This window comes from Dipteris shenzhenensis, chromosome 19, assembly GCF_047967505.1.
Source record: "Dipteris shenzhenensis isolate YYH24624 ecotype China chromosome 19, Dip_SZ_1.0, whole genome shotgun sequence".
Lineage (NCBI taxonomy): Eukaryota > Viridiplantae > Streptophyta > Polypodiopsida > Gleicheniales > Dipteridaceae > Dipteris > Dipteris shenzhenensis.
In genome coordinates, this window is record NC_141614.1 from 31,671,569 (window position 1) to 31,697,948 (window position 26,380).

Genomic DNA, 26,380 nt, shown 5'->3' on the forward strand with positions numbered 1-26,380 from the left:
TTTAGGTGCTTCTGAGCATTTGGATGGGCGTGGGTTTCCTTGATAGAGTTCTAGAGGACCATGGCAAGGAGGGTGCTCTGTGAGCAAGAGAGATACTGTGAGGCAGATATGATCATGTGAAGGAGATGGACTGCATCATTTCTAGTGCTTGATTTATAATCTTGGGAAAGATAAATGTGACCATGGTCGCTTTGTGCGTGGTTGTCTTGTGAGTTGTGGAATTTTTAATATGAGGTGTACTTCTGAGTTGTGTCAGGAGATACATGGCTTCTGATATTGCATGTAAATGATGAAGAGTGGATTGATATGAGTTGCCATATCAGGAGAATATTCCTGAGGAAGTTTTAGTTGGGATTATGTAAGATGAGGATTTGGAATAAAAGTACATTTTGTATGTTGTCTAGTGGCTTCAATAAATGCGAACTGTGGATGTGATAGACTATAAAGGTATATATAGCTCTACTGTGTTTTGTAACTTCTGAAAATGGTGTTGATAAAGACGCAAAGATTGTGGCATGGAAAACTGGATTCCGTGCAACAGACAAAGCACTCTGACTATCAGTGAAGATGACGGTAGGAGTAGTCTGACATGCACAAAGATCTGCGAGTAGCTTCCGAAGTCAAACACACTCCACTGTAGCTGTAAAAGCCGCTCTGTACTCAGCTTCACAACTAGAAGTAGTAACTGTATTTTGCTTCTTCCTAAACCAAGAAACACATGAAGTACCAAGCATAAAACAGTTGCCACTATGTGACACATGAGTGTAAGAACAACCAACTATCAGTGAATCCATGCATGACAAGTGAAGTATCAGACCCATAAAGAAGGCCTAAATGTTGAGTGCCTTTAAGATATCTGAAAACACGCTTCATGGCATGCTGATGGTGCATAGATGGGTTGTGCATATATCTGCTCAACTGTGAGACAACATATTGTAGATTAGGTCTCGTACGGCATAGGTAAATCAAACAACCAACTGCCTGCTGATAGAGAGTGACATCACATGTACCGCTGCCATCCTCAGAAGAGAAGTGAAAACCAGTCTTTAATGGTGTGGATACTGGCTTGCAATCCTCAAATTGAAAACGCTGCAAAAGCTGTCCAATGTACTTGGATTGTGACATCAAAATACCCCCCTCACTGCTAGCAAATTGGATGCCCAGATAGTAGTGTAGAAGACCAAGCATAGCAAATGTCTGCTGCAAATCAATTTTAAAATCTGCAATTTGCTGAGCATGTGTCCCAATCACAAGCATGTCATCCACATAAAGGACTAAAATCAGCAAATCTGTCCCACACTTGCGGATGTAAAGGGTAGCCTCTGTAGGGCTGTTCTGAAAGGCAAGTGTGAGCAAATGAGAATGAATTCTCCAATACCAAGCCCGAGGTGCTTGCTTCAATCCATAGAGGGCCTTTTCAAGCGGCATACCTTGCTTTCAGAACCTTCAACCTCAAAGACAGGAGGTTGGGAAACATAGACCTCTTCCTGCAAATGCCCATGAAGGAAAGCTGTCTTAATATCAAGCTGATGTATTTGCCAATGAAAGTGGGCAGCAAAGGCAATAACAATGCGAATGGTAGTGATCCTCGAAGTGGAAGCAAAAGTCTCCTCAAAGTCAATGCCATGTTGCTGAGCATAGCCCTTAGTAACAAGAAGGGCTTTGTAACGGTCCACTGAACCATCAGCTTTCCGTTTGATTTTGTAAACCCACGTAGTTCCAATGGCTTTCTTGCCATGAGGCAAATCACACAACCCCCAAGTGTCATTTTGATGGATAGAATCCAATTCAGCTTGCATGGCCTTCATCCAACAATCATTCTGAAAGGCATCTTGATGACATAAGGGCTCTTCATTGCATGCTATAGCAACCAAAGCATAAGCAACAAAACTAGCATGCTCTTTCCGGACAGCTGCTCGCGTACCGGCTGGTAGAGGAGTATCTTGTTTGCTGTCTTTTAATGTGTCAAGGAGCCAATGGGGTACCTTTTTAGGCTCCTGAATTTTTGCTCTGTCCTGGTCAAGAGCCCTGTGCAAATGATCTTGATCAATGATAGGCATATAAGGCTGAATTTCTGGCTGCACATGTGGCTGCAAATGACCAACAGATGGAGGAGGTACAACCTCAAATGGAACATCATCCCCAGCATCGGATGGAAACAAAGGCATCAAGTTGTCAAATATGTTTGGGGCATGAACAACGGGCTGTTTTTGACAGTCCAGCAAAGGCATAGTGGAAGATTCATCAAACACAACATCCCGACTGACAAAACACTTGCCCGTGCGGGGCTGATATAGCTTATAGCCCTTGCTCTCTAAACTATACCCAAGAAAAATGTACTTGACAGCTTTATCATCCAACTTAGTGCGTTTCTGTGAAGGCACATGAGCATAAGCTAGACATCCAAAAGCCCTCATGTGGGAAATGCGAGGCTTACGACCCGTCCAAGCCTCATAAGGTGTGATAGTCTGCAATGCCTTTGTAGGACATCTATTCAAGATGTAATTTGCACACATGACTGCATCCAACCACAACTTATTAGGCAAGTGTTTACCTTTCAACATGCATCTGGCCATTTGTATCACTGATCTATTCTTCCGCTCAGCCACGGGATTGTGTTGAGGAGTATAAGGCACCATGCATCGATGATTGATGCCACGAGAAGCCAAAAAAACAGCAAACTCCTTCAACATGTATTCACCCCCCCTGTTTGAATTAAGGTGAGCAATGTACAGCCCACTCTCATTCTGAGCCAAGGCAATAAAGTGCTTGAAGCATGAGGAAACTTCATATTTGGATTTCAATGCAAAAATCCAAGTGTACCTGGTGAAATCATCAATAAAGGTAACAAAATAGTAGAACCCCCCAAGAGCTGCAACCCTCATGGGTCCACAAACATCACTATGAACCATAAAGCTTGCGTGAAGCACGAACTTTCCCATCCTTGGGAAATGCAGCACAGTGCATCTTACCAAGCAAGCATGGTTCACAAATATGTTTGGTAGGCATATGCATTTTGGGAAGATCCACAACCATATCTTCCTTATATAACCTCACCAGGGCTCCAAAATTGAGGTGATCAAACCTCTCATGCCACAAATGAGTATCTGCCATGGTAATATCAATAGCAAAGGCATGTGCATCGGCAAGTGCAGCATCATCATCCAAACATCTGTCATAAGCATCAAGTCTATAAAGACCTCTAGACAATGTGCCAGTCAAAACCATGATAAAGGCATGTGTAGCATTATACACTGCACACCTCACACCATCAAAAAGAACCTGAAAGCCACATGTAGCAATGGCTCAAATAGAAATGAGGTTCTTACGAATGCCTGGAACATAAAGCCCATGCTCTAGAGTGACAATACCACCAGAGACAGAAGTAAGATCAACTTGTCCAATACCTTTCACGGTATATGATGCATTATTGGCACATGTGACATTGCCCCCCTTAGATGTAAGCTCCAATGAGTTGAAGAACGTCTTGCAGGAAGTTATGTGCTTGCTAGCACCACTATCAAAGAACCGGGCATCACGAACATCTGAAACTACCATACAAGCATCATGAACATCGGGATTATATTGACATGTAACCAAGAAAGCCCAATGCTGGTCTTGTGCAAAATTAGCGGACTCATGTTGATCTTCTGCACTAGAAGAACCAGATACTGCAAGACCAGACTCTTTCATTTTCTTTTCAGATGCTATGCACTTCCTGCATTGAGAAATATCATGCCCAGGTTTCTTGCAATAATTACATCTCTTCTTCTTTTTGTTATCCCCTGAAGAAGAGGCACCATGTGAATGATCAGCATGGGAATGAGAGGGCGTTCCAATTGAAACCTTGCCTTTACCTTTTTGTTTGTTATGGGCAGCAAATGCTTGATCACTAGCCATAGTAGCAGTGCGATTCACACGCTCCTCCTGAAGAAGAAGTGGTCAAATGAGAAATGATTGCAACCAACCTCAATGTAGTAGCAAAGCCTTGATATGAATCAAGCAACCCATCAAGGGTATCAGAAAGCAGCTGAGAATCATGTATAATCTCATCAATGTTGGCCAACTGCTCTTTCAAATCCTTCACATTAGTGAGATAGGCATCCATGTTACCACCCTCATCAAGCTTCAAATCTTTCAACTGCTTGCGGAGATAGGCAACCCCTCCTCATTCTGCACCTGATACAAAGATGCAAGCTAATCCCATGCTTGCTTAGCTGTCTTGCAAGACCGAATATGAGGGATAATAACCCGTTTCACTGAAAGAGCAATCAAGGCATGTGCTTTGGCATCATGACCATCCCACTGAATTTGCTCTTGTGAAGGAGACTAAGCACCTGGAGCAGGAGGTGCAGGTGTCCTAGCTGTAGCATTAGAACCATCACCTGAAGACTCATCACCTAAAGAAGCAGAGGGTGTAGGTGTAACACTAGAAGTCACAGCGTGTGTAGGCCTGGCCTCAAAACCTGAAACAATATGCCATAGATTCTTGGCAACCAAAACATGTCCCATCATGTATGGCCACATGGGATAATTGGTGCCATCAAGCTTGTCATCAGCCCCAATTAGCCCAAACAAATAATCTTTGCCACCAGACATGGTGCTGAAATACAAGACAAATGCACCAACTGGCAAAGCAAATGAGAGAAAGGCACAAAAATCTGCCCAAGCTTCAAAGCTTATGCCTACAAGAGACTCTGCTGTCCCAAGGTGTACCTGTTGCAAGAAAAATCTCTGAAGGCAACACGAGGCCTTTCCAAAATGCAAATGAAGCAGAAATTGGAAAGAGCCAATGCGACAATGGCTTACCCAATGATGCCCGAAAGGACAGCAGTGTAAGGCTCTGAATGCGAGCAAAAGAGGGATGGAAATGAGAATTACAGCAAAAGAAAGTGCTCCCACGAGGAGAGCACTTAGAAATGGAGAGAAAGAGATCCAATGCAGGAGAACTCGCAGCCCGAGGCAAAGGGATGCCAAATGAGGAAGAATGGGCATAAGGAGTGGACTCCAGATCACTTCAACACACTCCAAATGGCCTCAACAGCCGGCATGCAGCTCGAGGCAGCAAGAAAACTGCTCCAAAGGGCTTCAACAGCCGGCACACAGCTCAAGGCAGCTCCAAAATGCTGGCATGTACTCCGAAACAACTCCAAAATGCTGGCCGCATCCCAAAACAGCTCCAAAATGTTGAGAAATCTTCAAACTAGCTGGCACGCACCTCAAGACAGCTTTGTGCTGCAGTAAATGCTGCCAGAAAGTTCCGTACAGCATTAAATGCTGTCTGCCAGGGCAGTACAGGTTCTGTACAGCATTAAATGCTGTGTGACAGAGCCGTACTAGTTCCGTACAGTTGCTGTAGCTTCACTTGTGTGGTTGAAATTGCTGCAGAAGGCTGTAAAATGCTTCGAAATGCAGCTCCCTTCGTGGTGGTTGCTCCAAAGTGCCGCAACAAAAAGAGGTTTTTTGCGACAGAAGTGATTGGAAAGGTCTCAAACACTCGTGGGAGTGTGAAAACCAGCAAGACCAGCAAGAATGAGGGCTCCAGAGGCTGCCAAACAGCTTGGGAAAGCTGTCAATGGCTGAGGGAAAGGATTCCCGACCTGCTCTGATACCACTGTTGGGTGTTGGAAGCAATGGAAGCTCAAAAATGGAATCACAATGTTGAAAAACGAGATGCTATAATAGATTGCTGCAAAACTGAAGTGTGGAGGCTCAAGGGAGAGCCAACATAACAAAACCCTAGGGCTAACTGTCCTAACTAGACTTAGTGTCCTAACTGATTTAGATGGTACATAAACTAACTGTACCAATAGTTCTAACTGACTATAACTAGGCCTACAAGGCTCATACCAAGGTATAAGTGGCATCTATGGATAGCCCATGAGATGGCCTACAATGTATAGAGCTGGGGTAGGTCCAATCGTACAATATGGTTGATCTCATCCCGTAGGATCAAAGTATTGAAAGGGGGGGAGTTAGTCCACGTCCTGGTTGCGAAACCATTTGGATATGCCTGCATACCAGGCCATCTAACACCACTCTTAGCTAATTGTATAGACGACTCTAGTGCCAATCAGAGTAATCTCCCTCTAGGTAAGGTCTAGACCCTATGATGCTAAGTGACTGTCTAAAAGATGGCATCAACCTAAAGCGGTGTGTGGAACTCTGCCTGTATGATCTGGTGGGGGACTAAGGGCTTGCTCCGAATCATCCTGGATTCCATAGTCACCTATAGCCTCTTGAAGCGCCGCCACTTAGTCTCGCTAATAGATTGCCCCCTAGAATGGTGCTGCGTACATGGCTGTTGGTCTCACTAATGTGTTGAATAGCCATCCATTTGTCGGGGGGTCCTAGAAATGTGCCTTAAAGCATAGTCTCTCTAGCGGAGCTAGAGTTCCTTGCCCTTGTGTAAGTTATGCCCTGGCTACGTGGGTCATTGTGAAGACTGGACCTTCAAAGATTTCCCCTAGGTAAGTGTACGACTTCACAATCTCCTCTCGCTCCCCTCAATAAGTGAAGGTATGCCCATTAAATATTGCCTATGAGGTGTTGAAGATCATAACCTTGGTCTTGCCAAGGTTAACTCTCAGGTGTCTCTGGACCACTGGATGGGGGATTCTATTGGAGGGGAAGGCACCTATTCCCATTACTGATCCCACTGTGTGGCACAGTTATGCATGCTCTCTATATGATGTTCCGATGCAAGTACCACCATACATGTCCTCTATACCTAGGCCCACGACCCATCACTTGTTCACTACATAGAATGCATGGGCCGCACTCTATTGGCTACACAACTAGAAAGCACAAGATCATGAGGGCCTACAGACAGAACATTTTGCACATGGGCAGGAGGTTAGCCCCAGTTCTAGCACAGATGTTCAACCATGTTGTATGCCACGGCTTCCCACCTATTGTACCGATACACAAAGTTGAAGACCCCATGGATACTGAGAATCACCGCACCCTCATGATTGGCCATACACTGGCCAAGATTTATGGATCGGTACTAGAGAGGGAGGTCAACATTCATACAAAGGCCCAAGGGCAGCTGGCACTAGGACAAGTAGGATTCCGGAGGCAGCATTCCACTCTAGATCACATCTTCACATTAAGGGCTATCATTGATGAGGCAAAGTCCTGATACCAGAAAGTCTATGCTTGCTTTGTAGACTTTCGAAAGGCCTTCGACACTGTCCTGTGATCTCGCATGATACGTAGACTACAGGAGATGCAGATTCCAAAGATTGTGATTTGGTGTGTGATGAGCCTTTATGAGTCCATCAGAGGGAGAGTCTGTGCTCCAAGTGGTTTATCGGATTGGGTTGAGAGCATGATAGGGGTGAAGCAGGGATGCCCCTCTCATCGACTCTTTTCGGACTCTACATTGATGAGATCAGATCTTTCATAGAGTGTCTAGGGGACTAGGGATCACTATTGGCTGACCTCATGATATAGATATTTTTGTACACTAATGACATAGTCCTCATATCATTCTCAACGGAGGGGTTGCAGAGACAAGAAGCGGTGGAGGCGGTTGAGCACCCGTTTTGTAGCAAGAGGTGCAATTGATTCCGGAAAATTGAGCTATGGGAGAGTAGCGGGGGGCGCACCGAGCGCACAGGCAAATAGAAGGCGGTCCTTAAGGTAGAAACTCGGTTGTAACAAGCGAGGAAGAGAAGAAGAGAGCAGTGTGCCGAGTTCTCCTCCTCTGTCCTGAGTTGTTAGGTTAGGGAGTGTTCATTGCAAGCCGAGGAGGCTTGGTTGTAACAAGTGACTTTGATTCAATGAATGAGCAATTGGTTGTCTCCTTTGTTCTACTTGCTGCAATACTTCACTAAGTGTTAAGTGTGTGTTGTAACAAGTGACTTTGATTCAATGAATGAGCAATTGAGTGTCTCCTTTGTTCTACTTGTTGCAATACTTCACCAAGTGTGAAGTGTGTGTAGTAACTCGGTATTCTCCTGCCATCACACGGGTTTTTCCCGTTAGCTAGCCCTGATCTCCGAGTGTTAATCGTTGGCACCTGCTCTGTACCTGAGCACGCCTATCTTAGGATTGCAAGAGAAAGCATCGTGACGAAGCGCAGCACCAGTTTGGGAATTAAACCGAGGGTTTTTGAGTTAGCCGGGGGAGTGATCAGGATTGTCAATAGAGAGAGACCTGATAGTCCGCCTTGGGAAGAGCAAAGTTATGATCTTCAACACCTCACGTGCAGCGCTTCACTGATCTAGCTTCAGTCACCGAGGTGAGCCAGTGGAGATGGTGCAATCCTACACATACTTGGGAGCAATCTTCACAGGACCCATCTTCACAATGACTCAGGCAGCCACGACACTACTCACATGGGGGTAGAGTGCTTTGGCCCGGCTAGAGAGACAGCGTTTCTAGGCACATTTTCAGGATCCATGGTATGCACGGATATCCACATGGCTTGCCAGGCATGGTATCTAGATGGACAGACTCCCCCACCAAGAGAGGGACGCAGAGAGAGAAAGAGAGAGAGAGAGAGAGAGAGAGAGAGAGAGAGAGAGAGAGAGAGAGAGAGAGAGAGAGTCTTGTTTATGTCTTCAAGAGATCAGAATTGGTCTATAAACAAAGTAGAGCATTCTCATACCTTTTTGGTTATTTATTTCCAGGGAAACGAGAAGGGCTATTTTAGATTCAAATTGGGGACTCATGAGGTTGGTCAACTTGGCTTAACATGTCAATACTTTTTTATTTGCATGAAACACTTAGATATGTTTAAGGACGATGTAATGTATTACATGTTTTATGTGAAATATACTTCACCCTCCAGTTCTTTTTTTTTGGTTTTCCGGGGCCGGGTGGGTATTAGGGTGTATCTCAATGTTTCCTAATGATCTTGTTGGAGGAGCATCAGGTTTTGAGAGTCTGCTTGCTTATGGACCTATACATCATAAAAGTTCTTTTGAATTACTGTGTCACTCTAGGTGTCATACGCACTCAAATCTATGCGAAGTTGCATTTTCCTTGATTTCAATTCTGACCTAATCTTGGGCCGATCAATTGGATATGTAAAGTAATGCCATTTGTGATGTTAGGAGAGAATCTTTGTAGATGAATTTCTGCTTTGGACCCACTTTAGTGCTTGATAAGGTATTGTAGATGTGGCATCTAAATAGAGAGGTTGTTTGGATTCCATCTTTCCTGTCTGATATAACAACTCGGTAAAACCAAAGGGGAACGCCCATCTGATTTAAGGCTGAAGCTCATGCATTTAAACTGCTATGCTAAGATATGCACAGGGCATTTGACAAGACACTGACATATGAATGTGCTGAGTACGGAATGTAAAGGTCATAAAGAATGGCATGGTAAGAGGAAGGTCATTAATTGAGGAGCTAATGACATGACCGTCTTATTGAGAAAATTATTTAATTTGGAAGGTTAAATTTTTTTGTTGATGGTTCGTCTCTGTGATCAATTTCTGCAATGTGAGAAACTTGGCTTTTTAAACCAAAAACTGAAGCTGCTGGGTTGTACTTAATATTGTTACTTGCTATGAATTATCCAATTGACCTTGTACATGACATGCTATGGGTTTTCACAAAAGTAGCAAGCATAGGGACTTGGTGTGCCCATTGTGTAAGGGAGCTAAAACATTTTTCTTCGCAAAAAAAGTTTTCATTTCCAAGGTGTAGGACAGTTTGAGCACAGATTCCCAATATGGTTGTTGCAAATAGGCACTTAGAGATACGTGTATGCAAAAGAAAGGTTGGCCAGCCAGCCCAATGATAATTGTCGAATAGGTGTGGTGTACAAACACTGCAGTTGGTAGATTATAAAAAGATGATTTGGAGCTAGAAAGAAAGAATTTCGGATGCAATTCAAAGGATCGATGAACCAACTAGAGAGGCGATGCTTCCATGCACACTTATAGGACCCTCCGATGAACGGTTGGCTTTTTGACACACTGGTCAGACCGACTGCCATTTATGCTGCACCTTTCTGGGGGAGTGATATTCCAGCGACAGAGTGGAGGAGATTCGAGAGGCTACATGTGATTATGGGATCCAAGATGATTTGGAGTAAGCCCTCAATCCCCCATCAGATTATACAGGCCGAGTTCGCCATGACCCTTCTCCAGGTTGATGCCATCTTTAAGATAGTGACTTTCCTCCATAGAGTTGGGGCCTTAGTTGGAGATTACCGAGGTTAGCATTGGAGTCCTCCAGGCGACTAGTAGAGAGCAGTGTTGATACAGCATGGTATGCACGGGTATCCACATGGTTTGTTAGTCATGGCATTCAGATGGATAGACTTTCCCCCTTTCAGTACAACTTGGATGCGCCACCTGGTCTTGTCATCAAACCTCAGTATCTTGAGGATAGGAGAGTCTCACATGCATTGAGGATCGCCATCGGTCAGTTGCGAGTCTTGTCACATCAACTAAGGATTGAGGCAGGGAGAGCTACGAGCATATCCAGAGAGTAGAGGACTTGCACACTATGCCAGATGGATGAGATTGAGACCGAGGAGCGCTTTCTATGTGTGTGCCTAGTCTATTATGAGATCTGAGGACGATATCACTCCCTCTTCCAGGAGGGGCATGGCTTTGGACCACTTACCCGGTTGTTCCATTTTCCCGATCAGGTTTGTGTTGGGCTCTATCTAGTTCAGATGCGACGACAGAGATATATACTGATGCAACAAACCAAAGAGCAGCACAGATTGAGGCCACAGGTCACAGAGATCGACAGAGCACATACACTTGTTATAGATTTCTATGCATCTGAGTCAGTTGCTGGCAAGGTTGAGGGAGAGGAGCTTGATGAGATGAGAGCATCATGGACTAGCAGTGGGAGTCTCCTCCATGCTGCTACGAGACGAGAGACACACGCTCCACATGCGACACAGGGAGGGCCACGCATAATCGAGGTCCGGTCCATCTTAGCCCTCCTCAGAGGTGACCGCCAGAGATGAGGAGTCACCCTTGAGGTAGCCCTTCGGGTATAGAGATCGAGGAGACCATGCTTTCCACCGCAGCCAGAGACAGCTCGACAGACATAGATACGGGAGCTTCTCACATCTCATTAGAGAGCCACTAGGTTACTTGGATAAATGGAACCTTGGCATGCACTAGGAGTAGCACGTGACAATGTTTTGATATTTTGCTGCTTCTACTACTTTGCTCACTAGCTTAGCACTTTAGCTTTCAGCAAGGGCCTTAGTGAGCCCTTTGCTTCAGCCCTTGTTGGCTTGTATGAGTTACCTTTTGGCTTTGCATTTGTCTCATAGGCCCACGAGGCCTCCCAAAGAGACGTTAATACATCTCTCTCTCTCTCTCTCTCTCTCTCTTCATTCGAAGGTGTAAATCGTAGGCTTCTCTGTGTGTGTGTGTGTGTGTGTGTGGACTCTGGGCACTCTGGACTCTCTGGAAGGATCGCAATCATAGGGTCTTTGGCGATCCTGTTTTTTACACACAACACATAGGAAGCACGACACCTACCACGACATACACTTTGATCACAGCCTCTCACCGACCTACTCTAGATGCCTAAACAGACTCCTAACCTACATCGATCACATACCACTCATAGAGGACCGTGCTGCCTTGATTAGTCGCACACTCCACGAGGCTGCCCTCCAAATCTTTCCCCACACCACACGGTCCACTAGACCACCACCTCTTGATTCTGTACCCTGCAACACCTGGTATGATGCGAAGTGCAAGGCTTATCGCCGACAGCTCCAACTTGAAACCAGATGTCACCTCCCGAACACACCAGACATGGTACGCAAGTACCGACGTCTCGTACGTCGGAAGAAGCAAGCATTTCTTCATCGAAATGAGGAGCAGCTGTTGCACATCTTGTACAGCAACAACCCTAAGGATTTTTGGCGGAGATTCCTTGAGCGTAGGTCTCCATTACCCCTCACCGACACGAGAGTTTGGCACACGTATGCACACCATCTTTATGATGTCCCACACCAGCCCACTCCAGATCTCATACACACGCCTCGCCCCACCACTTGCACGTTGTTTACCAGAGGGGGAGTCAAGGTCTCCATCACCCCTCACCGACACGAGAGTTTGGCACACGTGTGCACACCATCTTTATGATGTCCCACACCAGCCCACTCCAGATCTCATACACACACCTCGCCCCACCACTTGCACGTTGTTTACCAGAGGGGGAGTCAAGGACGCGACATTGAAACTGCACAATGGCCGAGCTAAGGATCACGAGGGGCTATGCACTGAGTTTATCGCATATGGGATTGACACGTTAGCCCCGATCATAGCAAAGCTATTCAATGACGTTGTTTGCCTTGACTTCCCCCGCACTTGGACACTCAACACCATCATCCCCATCCACAAGGTAGGGGATCCCATGGACCTGAGTAACTACAGGACTATCATGATTGGACATGTAATGTCCAAGATCTAGGCAGCTGTATTGGATGCATCGGTCAGCCTGTTCGCAGAGATGAGAGGGCTCAGAGCAGAGGGTCGGGCCGGTTTCAAGTGAGACCATGGGACTATGGATCACATACTCACACTCAGGAGTGTCATTGAGGATGCCAGATCACGGAAGGAGAGGGTATATTGCTGCTTTGTGGATTTTCGCAAAGCCTTTGACATAGTACCTCGAGCACACGCCTACAGACACTGGGATTTGATTAGGAGACCATCTGGGTAGTCATGGCACTTTATGAGAGAGTATCAAGCCGAGTTCGGACAGGCGCGGGTTGGACAGATGAGATCTTGAGTACCATAGGGGCCAAACAGGGTTGTTCCTTATCACCAACCCTGTTTGGCCTCTACATCGACGAGCTTGAGACTTTCATGGGGACGTTCAGAGGGACCGGTTGCTCACTTGCCGGGATCATCATCAGGATTCTTCTTTATGCAGACGACGTGGCACTCTTGTCGTCCACACTCGAGGGGCTCCAGCGACACCTAGATGCATTGCAGGCTTTTTGTTGCTTTTTGTTTATCCCATGATTTGGAGGTCAACCTTGGCATGAATAAGGTGATGATCTTTAACACCTCTCCAGCAAACATGCAATGGAAGCAGTTCACTTTCGGTGCGTCACCAGTTGAGATCATATCCTCATACACTTACTTGGGGGTCATCTTCTCCAGCCCGATCTTCACGGTGAGACCAGCGATGCAGGCCAGACTGAGTAGGGAATACGCCTCACTGGCTCGGCTAGAGAGACAATGCTTCCACTCCCACTTCCAGGACCCTCGGACCAAGGCTCTTCTCTTCGACTCCTTGGTCCGACGAGCCGGTATGTATGGCAGCCCTCGTTGGGGGCTTGACATGTCAGAGATAGAGTGGACACGGGTGGAGCGCCTGCAGATCCTCATGCTCTCACGGATGATCTAGGGGAAACCGTCTGTACCACATCACATCATTCAGGCCGAGTTTGGTGCTTCTCCACTCCAACTAGATGCAGCCTTTCAGACCATCACATATCTACACCAGGTTAGATCATATGGGGACTGCACATCAGGGAGACAAGAGGTTGCGATGGTTGGCTCTCGATTCCTCCATGAGGTTGGTAGCAGAGGGAGACGAGCGATGCTGGTATGCACGGACTCACAGATGGTTTGTGAGACTAGGGTTTCACATCGATAGGATACTTCCTTTTCAATACAATTTAGATGTCCCTCCGGTACTCCCATCCACCATCTTGATCGGGCCACACACCAACCAGGTCATTCGAGAGGATCTCCTGCAGCTACACACCTTTAGGATCTGGTTGGAGCCGAGGGAGCTTCCAATGCAGTTGAGTTTCTACAGAGATTACTATCTTCGTATTTCGGAGGAGAGATTCATCACACCACCGGGATACACTGAGCTTCATATGCCTCACTCACTACGGATCTCCATCGGACAGTTTCGGGTATCATCACACCGCCTTCGCATAGAGAGCGGTAGAGCAGAGGGGATTCCTAGGGAGCATCGCTTTCAGGTGCCCAGTGTACTACGAGATCCAAGGTCGCTACCACTCTCTCTTCAGAGACGGCTCCGGGCTCCTTTCCAGATTCCTTGCCTACCCAGATCAGAGATGCCTCGTGGCCTTTATTCACGAGGAGGTCCGACACAGAGAGTACTTACTCAAACGACGGGGCTTGGCCACACCATCAGACACCTCTCAGAGCAGGATCACATAGTTCTTCCCATCGAGTGACATTGATCATCCAGTCTCTAGCCGCAGACGTGACAGAGACCCTGACCTGACGATCGCAGCATGACACACAAGACATCGAGGGGACACAGAGATCACTCTGGGGGACCTCCCGTCATTGTTTAGACCCGGGATACGTCCCACGGGAGTTACAGTGGCTCTGGTCTTGCGTCGAGCCTCATCCAAGAGACCAAGACGCACAGCACTCCTTGACGGGCGCCAGTGTCGCATCACCGGCTATGCACCAGCCAGGGCGACATGACATACGGAGGATTCCGCTCTGCTCCAGTCTTTTTCTTTTCATTGTTACATCCAGATGTATTTGATTATGTATGATTAGACTTAGGATTGAGCATAGGCGATGATGCTTGTTTCAGTAGCTCCACCCTTACTGTGATTTGTATCAGGTTTTCTTTTAGTCTCATAGACCCATCGGTCTTCCGAAGACTTTAATAAAATTTCTTTCTTTCTTCAAACACTCTTTGCAGCAATCGCTTTTTGATTGCTTGCAATCTTGTGTCTTTGATCATGATGTATATTTGTCCTACAGTGAGATATTCTCTTGATGTATTATAGCTCTCCCTCTCTGGGATAGCTTTTTTTGTAATAAATTACTCAAAGATTCCACCCAAAAAAAAAAAAGTGTGTGTGTGCGCGCGCGCCACCAAAATAGATTGCACTATCCGGAGCCTAACATGCAACAGCCAAGTCGCCAATTTCCAATATTCAAGCTTCTTTTTCAAAATTTCAAGAACCCAGTCTGTTTAGAATTCTTTTGGCTCTTTGGCATTCATCCACGGCGACCAGAGTTTGATTTTTTTTTAACTTGGGTTAGATACTAGGCACTTTGGACTCTATGGATAGATCGCAATCATAGGGTCTTTGATGATCCTCAGTTATCCACTTTCTTTTTCTTCTGCAGATCTTCGCAGCAATCTCTCTTTGATTGTCTGCAAACTCACTTCATAGATTCTGATGCATATCTTTCTTATATCGAGATTTTCTATTGATATATTGTCCAGCTTTCCCTTTTTGGGAAGCTCTCTTGTAATATACAGCAACGAAATTTTCAATTAAAAAAAAATGTGTGTGTGTGTGTGTGTGTGTGTGTCAAAGCGCTGAATCATAAGCATCATCTCAAAGGGCACTCTATATGGACAAACGAAGATCTTACAAGGAGTGAGTATGCCCAAAAACTCAAGGAGCTAGAAGCGCAAAAAAGGAAGGAAAGAAGGCACATGAATGATGGGAAAACTATCATCACAGGAAAGAGAAAAGGGGGAGAGAGGTATAAATGGGGACTTGAGACCCTCAAGATCAAAATATGGAATGTGGGAGGATGGACTTTAAGCGAGGTTATCGTATTGGAAGATGAAATATCGGGGACGGATATTCTAGTTTGGTACCAAAGTTGTCGAACAGGGCTCTCCAAAAATGACTATCCTGGACTATGGAAATAGAGGTGACCATTCCTCCTTTTCTGCTTAGAGCTTCTGCCACAACATTCTCTGATCCGGGTTGATACTTGATCATGCTGCCAAACTGCTGAAAAGTATGGCTCCATCTAGTTTGTCGATGGGACCACTGAGCGGCGATCATGGTCTGAAGCCACTGCAAGGCCTGATGATCTGTGCGAACTGTGAAATCCTGACCATAGAGAAAATGTTTCCATGTCTTGAGGGCATGGATGACTGCACATAACTCCTTGTCATAGATTGAGTATCTGGTCTCTCTGGAAGCAACTGATGTCCCTCGAATCCGACGGGGTGACCATTCTGCTCTAGAACCGCTCCAATGGCATAGTCACTCGCATCAGTTCGTACATCGAAGGGCTGATCCCATTGTGCCAATGCTGCTGTAGTAATTGCCTCCTTCAACTGGGCAAAGGCCAAAAGAGCTGCTGGAGTAAAGGTGATAGGCTGTTTGTTGGCTTTTACTCCTTGTAAAAGATTGGTGATGGGAACTTCAATTTATGCCAAATCCTTGATATGCTTCTGGTAGGCCTGGCAAATGCCCATAAACATCCGTATCTCTTGTGTTGTGGTAGGCACCTCCCACTCCACAATATCCTTGACCTTGGCTGTGGGTCGAGGAAAACACTTGTCAAAGTGATGATGTAGCCCAAGTAATGTACCTCTTCCAAGAAAAAACTGCTTTTCTTGGGGTTGATGTACAATTGGTCGTCCTTCAGAAGTTGAAGAACCTGCTGAACGTGCGTCACATGCTGTGCTAGATCCTTCGAGAAAATCAGAATGTCGTCGAGAAACACAAAGACACTCTTACCAATCAATGGTTTGAAGATTCGAAGCATCATACGGTTGAAGGATGCGGGTGCCCCTGTGAGACCAAAGGGCATCACCACAAACTCATGCTAGGATTTCTCTGTGTGGAATGCGGTCTTCTGAATATCTGGCTCATGAATCTGGATCTGATGGTACCCACACTTCATATCAATTTTTGAGAACAACTTGGCTCCGTTAAGGCGCTTCAAGATGTAGAGGATCCTTGGAATGGGGAACCTGCTCTTGATGGTCAGCTTGTTCAGTGCAGGGTAATCCACACACATCCAAGCTGAATTGTCCTTCTTCTTGATGAAGAGGATCGGAGCTACATACGGTGAGTTACTAGGGCGGATGAAGCCACTGCGTAACAACTCTAACTGCTGCTCAAGCTTCTCATCTATCGTCTTTCTGAGTACCCTACATAGCCGTTGCTGTCTTTTGTTGGCCAGCTCTTCTTCTGTTGCCCCGTGCTGGCCTTCTTTTCTCCCTCTATGGCGGAGGAATCCAGGGGCTTATTACTGCTGAACTGCTTGGGTCCTTGACCCTTGTGCATGAGCTCAAAGTTCTGAGCAAGCTCGTATGTACACTAATAGTCATCGTGGCCGAAAACTACGGACGTACCACTATGTCTGATCGCAGCCCATGAAGGAATTTGCTCAGCTTCTGATTCTCCTCTAGCTGCAACTATATGAACACTTGCATGAATTTATTGGCATAATGATTCACTGACTCATTGTCCCCCTAGTGTAGCTCGTAGACTTGACTCTGGAGCTTGTCTAGGTACTGCGGTGGCAAGAATCGTGATCTGAGGTCTTTCACGAACTCCGTCCAACTGTAAAGAGGTGTCTCCTCATTTGCATCATAGTGGTCTCTCTGCCACTTGAGCCACTAGGTGACCGCCTCGCCTGTGAGGTGCATGGATGCTAGGATGCACCGCTTGTTGTCCTTCGTAGGCATTATTGAAAAAATAGCTTTTAAACTGATTGAGCCATGAAGTCAACACTAAGGGTTCTTGCTTACCATTGTACCATGTGAAGTTGAGCTTCCCCGGAAAGAAGGCTTCCCCGGAAAGAAGGCTTGGCTGAGGTGGAAGTCTCTCTTTTTCTCTTCCCGCTGGTCGAACTAGAGAAATGAGGAGCTGCTGATCCCATTCTTTCTTCTCTTCTCGAGCAATACATTCTCGGAGCTCCTTGGCCTCTTGAGACTTTGCGGTCCGAGAGTTCCTTGGCTTCTCGAGCCTCTCAATCGCATTCGTCTTTTGCTTCCGGAGCTGCCCTTTTGGCTTCTCGAGCTTCCTAATCACGTTCTTCCCTTGCTTCATGAGCCTCCCGATCGCGTTCTTCTTTTGCCTCCCGAGCTAGCCTTTTTGCGCTCTCTGGTGGCATCTTCCTGCATCCCCTGAAGCTGAGTCATGCAGGTGAAGAGAGCATCGGACTGTTGTTGCTGCATCTGCATCATGGCCTACAACATGGCTGTCATGGTAGACATGGGAGTGTCTGCAAGATTCTATGGTGGGGGTGGTGGTGGAGGCACTGAACCCTCCCCCCCTGTGTTGGTTGACTGCATGGCAATCCCACATGGTGTGGCTGCTCTTGAGCTGGTTGCCTATGTGGCAGTCCAGCATGGCCATGGGCTGTGGATGCCCGTGACAGCCCATCTAGCTTGGCGAGCTCTCAAGTCAAGCTATTTACAAAAATGCTTCAGAGTATGATCCACATCCACGTAAAACTCTGAAGCATACAGATAATGCCTCCATGTTTTCAAACTATGAATAACAGTGTACAACTCTAATTCATGAGTTCGCCAATTTCATTAAGAGGGAGAAAGCCTCTTGCTTTTGAAGGCTAATTGCCCCTATCACAATGTCACTTACATCAGTTTCTAGGAAAAACGGTTTCCGGAGATCAATAATTTTTAGAACCGGACCAGAGACCACAACCTTCTTTATGGCATTAAAACTCTCTTGTTGATTCTATCTCCACACAAAAGGTACTTTATTTGAGGTCAGCTCGGTCAAAGACAAATATGTGTTTGATAAAACTGAAAAAATCCTAAGAATGATCACAACACAGTCACACATTGATGAATGGGCCATGTTAATATCGCAGCCACTTTCTTCGGATCCATTTCCACCCCATTAGGTGTAATAATGAATCACGGATACTCAATTTTCACCATGCATTGCATAATTTTTTTTCTATTCACGTAAAGACTTGCTTTCCTCAAAGTATCAAACACTTTTCTTAAGTGCTCACGATGCTTAGCAATACTTTTGTTGTAAACAAGGATATCATCAATAAAATATACTACAAAATCCCAATATATGGGCATAGTAAATCATTCATAAGCATGACGAAAGTGGCTGGACTATTGATAAGCCCAAATGGCATTCGGAAACTCGTAATGTCGAAACTTGCTTCTAAATGCGGTTTTATGCACATCCTTGGCTCTAATCTGGATTTGATGGTAGCCACTCTTATGATCTATCTTGCTGAAAATTATGGCTTCATGTAATGCATCTAGCAAATCATCAATCCCTGCCATCGGATACCTGTGCTTAACCCTTTGTAATCTATGCAAAGATGAAAAGTATCATCTTTCTTCTTCTTTGATATCACCGGCGAAGCGAAAGGTGAGAAATTGGGCTGAATCTGCCCCAGCTTGAGGTATTCTTCCAGTTGCCTGCGCACCTCAGCTTCTTAAGTAAAACTTTATCTATAGGGAGGCCTATTTATGGATTCTGCCCACGGGATAAGTTCAATCTTATGTTGAACATTCCGCTCTGGAGGTAAACCATAAGGCAACTCATCCCTAAAACAATCAAACAACTCCTTTGTGATCTGATTAGCCAACTTGGCCATCTCCCCATCTTGGGTAGTGTCAGTGCTAGTCGATGGATCATCAATCGACTCTACCAATGTTGTACAAAGAAATTAAAACTCTTCATGAGTTTTTCGAACTTCTATCACGGAAACTAAGGATCCTTCCCGACACGATCCTTCCACCTAATCTTGTATTCAGTGATCGTCCTATGTCTAACTTGACGTTCGCCAAATCCAAGAATACTTTCTAGTTGTGCGGTACAAAGGTCAAATCTTAAACCTCAAATAGTTATTGAGGAGTTACTACTTGATCCTCGGCACCCAATACTTCCTTTAGTCTAGTGACATGAAAGACTAGATGAATGCTTACATTAGGAGGCAATTCCAGTCCATATGCAACTTGGCTAATCCTTCGGATAATCTTGAATGGGCCATAGTTCTGGGGGATAACTTCCTAACGTGTCCAGTACTTAGGGTTGTGGATTCCTTGGGAATATGCAAATAGAGAGAATGATATTTCTTTATTATTTGGATATCCTTGCAGATAAGATACACAGTGTCTTCAATCACACTTGCATTCAATGCACATCCCACTCTCCGTAGGCATCACTGTCCCAAGCAATAACCTTGCTGGGCTCTGCTCACACCATGCAGTCTCATAGGCATCAAATCAGTTCCCAGTATTAGCATGAAGGCCAGAGCTATTACTAGAAATCCAAAGGAGATCACACAACTCTCTTGCCAACCTTAGATGCCCACTTGATCACTAATGTGCCAAAGGAATAAATGATAGCATTTAAAACCAGCCTGCAACCTCAAGAGCCTGTATCTCTCTTTGATAGCAACAAACATGCATCTCTGGTGACTCTCCAAAACAGCTCACAGCCACGAGCCATCTTTGAGAAGCATGTGTGAACTCCTAACCAGCCTGGAGCATCAAGCGGAGCTCATTCTTAAGCTAATGCATACCAATAGAAGGACATTCTTCTCACTCTTCCACCCTAGCAGCTGTCCATGCAACCTAGGCAACCTGCCCGTACAAACTCTGAGGCTGCTCGCACACCCGGGCTATAGCATCTTGTACAGATCATTTCCTAGCTGTACAAGAGCAGCCCATACATAGCCTATGCACTCGTACACCCTGTAGGACAATAGTCGTACTACTGCTAAGAGCATCGGTACATAGCTGTACGTACAATGGCCATGCAGTCACCAGCCCACAAGCATGGAATTCCAGCCAGCCTTCAAAGTCTCATGACCAGCCCATGCTCCCGTATGCCGATCTTGACCAGCCCAAGGCCCTTGGGCCCTCTGTGCAACATAATGCTTCAAAGCCGCCTGATGGAATTTGCCGTACGGACAGTTCGTACTCCAAGCTGCTATCCTAAGGACCAGCTTCCATCACACGACAAGTTATTCACTCTCGTCACCCCCGCGTGATCCTTTTTTGCTTACCCCGATCATCGTACAATAATCTTCGATCCCTCTCTTCGTCCACACATAGGCTATTACTCCCCAGGTGCTTCCAAAAGCCTGTCAAACCATGCACGTAGCCTTGAAATTTTTAGTAGGTGCCACATGGCACCTACGTTTCATTTTCCCCCATGTCTCTAGTGGGGCATTTTTAAGACCAAACCAATGATCCAACTTAAATCCCAAGGGTCCTTTCCCCCTTCTTGGACCAAGCCACAAATTCACCCTGTAAGGTCTTAATTCCTAGGGGCCCTACACACTTAGCAACCCATGCACTTGCCAACCTCATTTTCCTAGGGTCCTGCCCACATGCAAGCCCAAAAACTGACGCCCTCATGACATCATGTGTAGCTACTATATAGGGTCTTGGGCCACGAGCCATGCGTCACCCTAAGACTTATTCTAGATCTAGGGTTTGCTACAAAACCTACATTTCTTTTGTATTTCATAATATGTGCAATTCATCTCAGCTTTCTCAGCTTTTGCTATGTTGTGTGTTCTCTCTGCTCACATACTTCACATTGGGACTTGAATTTAATGATCTTTTGGATCTTCCTTACCATAGAAACACTGTTCCCATAAGGTCCTAACAATAGATTGCTTGTAAATGGAAATTTCCACCGGATGCTTTCTAGAGGTATTAATTCTGATACATGCTCTAGAGAACAATTATAAGATTATATTGCCTTATGCTTTTGATTGGAAATCAATACCCTTACAAAATTTTTAACTCATGGAGACAATAACATAGTTCGTGTATGTAAAAGTGATCTTTCATTGAACCTTTTTTCTAGTAGTATTGAAAGCTTTATAGACCTCTAAGAGTATACTATAGTGTCTTGTTTCAGCACCAAACTAGTGTTAGCTCTCCTTCCTCATGTACATGATTTTTTTGGTTAAAACATTTTGTTAAAATTAATTCTTGATGTAAAAGCATCAAGAATTAACATATTTCTATATGCGTGTTTTAGGTTATTCCTGCTTTTGAAGAAGCCATCTCAACAATGAATGTAGGCGGTGTACGCAGGTATGGTATTGCTATGAGTGCTAGACAAGAATAATAGATTTAAAGACGAACTGTTAAAATGACCACGTATTGCATGCTCAAAACTCATGTGCAAACTTTGGAATGTAGGAGATTTTATTGTTGAGTATTAAGTTTTTTTAATCACTTGATTTTTAATAATGCTTAGTCCTTTGGGTTCTTTTAGATGTGGAAAAGTATTGATTCTTATATTTTCATTTTTGTAGGTATGTATGTGAGTAGGAGAGTGAGAGCTGAAAGCAATAGTTGCAATAGAAGAGTGTGTTACAACTAAAGAGTGGGATAGGTTTTGTCTAAGTGACAAAACCTTATCCTTCACTAACCATAGTTAGTGAACTAACTGTGGTTAGGGGGAAAAACCTCTAAAATGAGGGATGCTGGCGTCTGTCAAGGGGTGTCGTGCGTCTCGGTCTCTTAACTGTGCCATGTAACCTAAAGTCTAATAATTAGACCTACAATGCACATACCAAGGAATGAGTAGTACCTATTTATAGCCCATAGAGTATCCTACATATGTGCTAAATGCAAACTACTATAAGCCAAATGCAAAGTCCTATATGCTAGATTCAAAATGCTAATAATGTTCAAAAGTACTCTATGGCAAATGCAAATTAAAATGAACAAGAAGATGAATTTTGTTGAAGTATACGACCCCTGCAGTGCCAATGTCATGTACAAGGAAATGATCAATCACCAAAAGGAGATAAGTTCAGGGCACTGCGAAATGCCTCAAACTTTTCACGTGGTATTGCTTTGGTGAAAATGTCTGCAACATTGTCATGTGTTGACACATAGATCATACTGATCTCTCGTGCTTGCAACTTCTCTCTGACGTAGTGATAGTGAACCTCAATGTGCTTCATGCGAGCATGAAACACAGGATTCTTTGCCACTGCAATAGCACTCTGACTATCAGTGAGAATTGAAGAAGGACCCTCCAATGAAAGATGAAGATCAGCAAATAAACGACGCAGCCAAACACATTCAACTGTCGTTGTGAAAGCTGCCTTGTACTCAGCTTCACATGAGGAGGTAGCCACTGTAGACTGTTTCTTGCTCAACCAAGAAATACAAGCTTTGCCCAAAAAGAAACAATTGCCACTTGTGGACTGCCTAGTGTCATAGTCTCTAGCCCAATATGAGTCACTGTAGGCATGCATCTGCAAGTCACCCCCCCTGGGAAACATCAAGCCAAAAGACTTTGTACCTTGCAAGTAAAGGAAGATGCGTTTTACAGCCTGCCAATGCATAGTCTTTGGGCTGTGCATATACCTGTTCACCTGAGAAACTGTAAACTGAATATCAGGTTGTGTATTGCAGAGATAAATGAGGCATCCAACAGCTTAACTATAGAGTGTGACATCAACAGATTCACCTGCATCATGCATTGTAAGCTTCAGTCCGGGCTCCATGGGAGTAGCTATGGGCTTACAATCCTGCATGTTGAATCTGTCCAAGAGTTTCTGCACATACTTGGATTGAGACATAACGATGCCACTTTTCTCTTGTTGCCTTGTACCGATCAATGGACCCATGTGGCTTTCTTTTGACTTTGAAAACCCACCGTGTACCTATGGCATGTTTACCCGGTGGCAAATCCACAACTTCCCATGTCTGATTCTTCTGAATGGACTGCAATTCATCGTGCATGGCATTCATCCAATGCATATTATCCTGTGCTTCTTCAAATGTCTCAGGCTGCTCCTCATCAAGAAGAATACCTGCATAAGCTGATTCAACTGAAAGAGCTCCCCCCCCATGCCTTACTGCACTACGAGTTCTGCCAGGTAATGGAGCATCAATTTTACTCTCCCTGAGAGTTTGTAACAGGCAATTTGGAACTGTTTTTGCTGCATGTATATTTGCAATTTCTTGCTGAACAACCTCTTCCACGGCTTGTGGAGGTGGTAAGACATCCTGTGGCTGAATCGGAGCATGTGGAGGTATCTGTAAATTGTGATTTGCATCAGATATATCAGCAGGGGAACCCAAGGCAATGGGTAGTAATCCCTCAAAGACATCATCGGAAGAAGTAGGCATATCAAATTCAGCTTGAGTGTGAGCTGAATTTTCTGAAAATATAACATCTCTACTGACAATAATCTTGCGTGTGACAGGATTGTAGAGACGGTAGCCCTTGCTCTCTGCACTGTACCCAACAAAAATGCATTTGATTGCCTTATCAGACAACTTATGCCGAAACTCAACGGGCACATGAACATATGCAAGGCATCCAAAAACACGAAAATGATCCACAGAAGGCTTTCTCCCTTTCCAAACTTCATAGGGAGTCTTGGTCTTCAAAGCTTTTGTGGGAGCCCGATCCAAAACATAATTGGCACACATGAGACCTTCAAGCCAAAATTTGTGAGGCAATTTTTTACTTTTTAGCATGCATCTATCCATCTCCATAAGAGTACGATTTTTCCTCTCAGCTTTGCCATTTTGCTGAGGGGTTAGCCTCACTGTAAGCTGATGTGCAATGCCCTTGTCTTTCAAAAATGCATCAAAATCTGTAGACAAATACTCCCCTCCTCTATTTGTGCGTAATGTCTGTATCTTGAGTCTTGATTCATTCTTAACCATGGCTGCAAAGTGTTTGAAAACCATAAACACTTCTGATTTGCGTTTCAGCCCATAAACCCAAGTGTAGTTGGAGTAGTCATCTATAAAAGTGACAAAGTAAAGATGACCACCCAATGATGGAGTCCTCATGGGACCACAGACATCACTATGAATAAGTTGTAATTTTCGAACAACTTTTACTGATCCATCCTTCTTGAAAGGAAATCTGTGCATTTTACCAAGAACCCTTCACAGGCATGTGGAGGAGGTGTTTCAAGAGGAGGCAATGCATCAACCATAGCATGTTTTTGAAGTGTCATCAAGCTGCCATAATGCATGTGTCCATATCTGGCATGCCATAACTCCGCATTCTGCATAGCAGCAGTAGGAGTGAAAACTGCAAGAGCAGTGATGGTCTTTTCTCATACATGTCAAGCTGAAAAAGACCACATAACAAAGTGCCACACAATCTCAAGGCATAGTCATTCTCTCTGTCATGGACTGCACACTTGTCATCTTAAAAAATGACCTGAAATCCAGCTCTGTTAAGAGTGGACACTGAAAGTAGATTTTTTGTGATACCAGGCACATACAAGACATCAGAAATTTTGAATGTTGAGCCATCAATGGTTGTAAGTTCAACTTCTCGTGTACCACGAACTGAATAGGAGTTGTTGGCACATGTGACCTTTTTACCAACGGGAGGTGGATGTAGAGATGTGAAAAGACACTTCGTGGAAGTGATATGCTTTAAGGCACCGCCATCAAAATACCATGTATTTAGTGTCTCATTGACACTGAAAGCTGATGCATCCTTGGAAGAATCATAACTGCATGTCAGAAAAGCATAAGAGTCATCATTACAAGTGGCTGTAATATCCGGAGCAGCCAAATGAGAGTCTGAAATGCAAGACAAGAAGGCATAGTCGTGTTCCACAAAGTTGGCTGTAGCTTGCTCATTGTCAGATGCATGAGGAGCTGAATCTGAAACAGCCATACCGGAGCTGTTTTTCTTTTCTTTTGCAAGCCTCTTCTTGCATTCTCCAATGTAATGACCTGGCTTTTTGCAGTAATGACATATACCCTTCTTCTTGGGCTTACCTGCATCACCCTTAGCCTTTTGAGAAGGCTGTCCTGAACCACTGGAAGGCTGATTTGCTGATGTCTTTGCTTGTCCCTTTCCTTTAGGCTTGAATTTTGAAAGCATGGCACGTTCACCTGCTCGTGAAGCCATGTTTTTCCTGGTCTGCTCTTCCTGCAACAGAAGTCCTATCAACTCGTGAAAATTGAGAGGATTTGTACCACCCCTCAATGACAAATTCAGCGAGGTATGAAAGCTGAGATAAGACTCAGGAAGAGAATTCAGAGTAGTGGTAATCATCTCTGAATCAGGAATGATCTCATCAATATTCAGCAATTGCTCTCGTAAATCCTGTAGCTTTGTGAGGTGCACTGACATGGAGTCACCCTCTTCCATATGTGTATGAGACAATTCTCTTTTCAAAAAAGACACCCTGGCATCATTCCGAGCTGCATACATGCTCTTCAAAATATCCCATGTTGCCTTTGAGGTCTTACACAACCGGATATGCGGAATGATGAATCTTTTCACTGAAAGAGAAATACACGACAAAGCTAAAGCATCACGTGAATCCCATCTCTTTTGCTCTAGAGTAGTAGGTATAGCTGCACCAATAACTTGTCCTGCAGCTGTACCCTGTGCACGACCTCTGCCTCCTCCTTGCTGGGGAGGGGTATAAGGTGCCACATTTACTGGCCGGATCTCATCCCCATTTACATAGTCCCACACATTACGGGAAATCAGAATGTTGCGTACCATAAAACTCGAGAGGGAGTAGTTGGTACCATCCAGCTTATCCTCTTGTGAGAGACCACTGAACTGGAAATCATTCTGATTTTGCTGGGCCATATCTGAGAAAGAAAATATAGCAAATGCAAATCTGAATTCCCTTGCTGTGAATGGAGTGCACAATTCCCAAAAAAATACAGCCAAACACTGGCTGAAA

At 44.9% G+C, this 26,380-nt stretch overlaps 1 protein-coding gene across 5 annotated transcripts in view; it reads left to right on the plus strand.

Annotated features, from left to right (window-relative positions):
* Window positions 1-26,380, plus strand: part of LOC147890349 (FKBP-like peptidyl-prolyl cis-trans isomerase family protein) — a 106,683-nt gene that overhangs the window by 52,976 nt on the left and 27,327 nt on the right. For 4 of the 5 annotated variants that reach the window (XM_087390666.1, XM_087390668.1, XM_087390667.1 and 1 more), the window contains exons 7-8: window positions 8,640-8,684; window positions 21,715-21,770. In XM_087390666.1, coding sequence (XP_087246792.1) covers window positions 8,640-8,684; window positions 21,715-21,770 — 101 coding nt within the window. The remainder of the gene's footprint in view (window positions 1-8,639; window positions 8,685-21,714; window positions 21,771-26,380) is intronic. The other variant, XM_087390669.1, reaches the window with a different exon arrangement.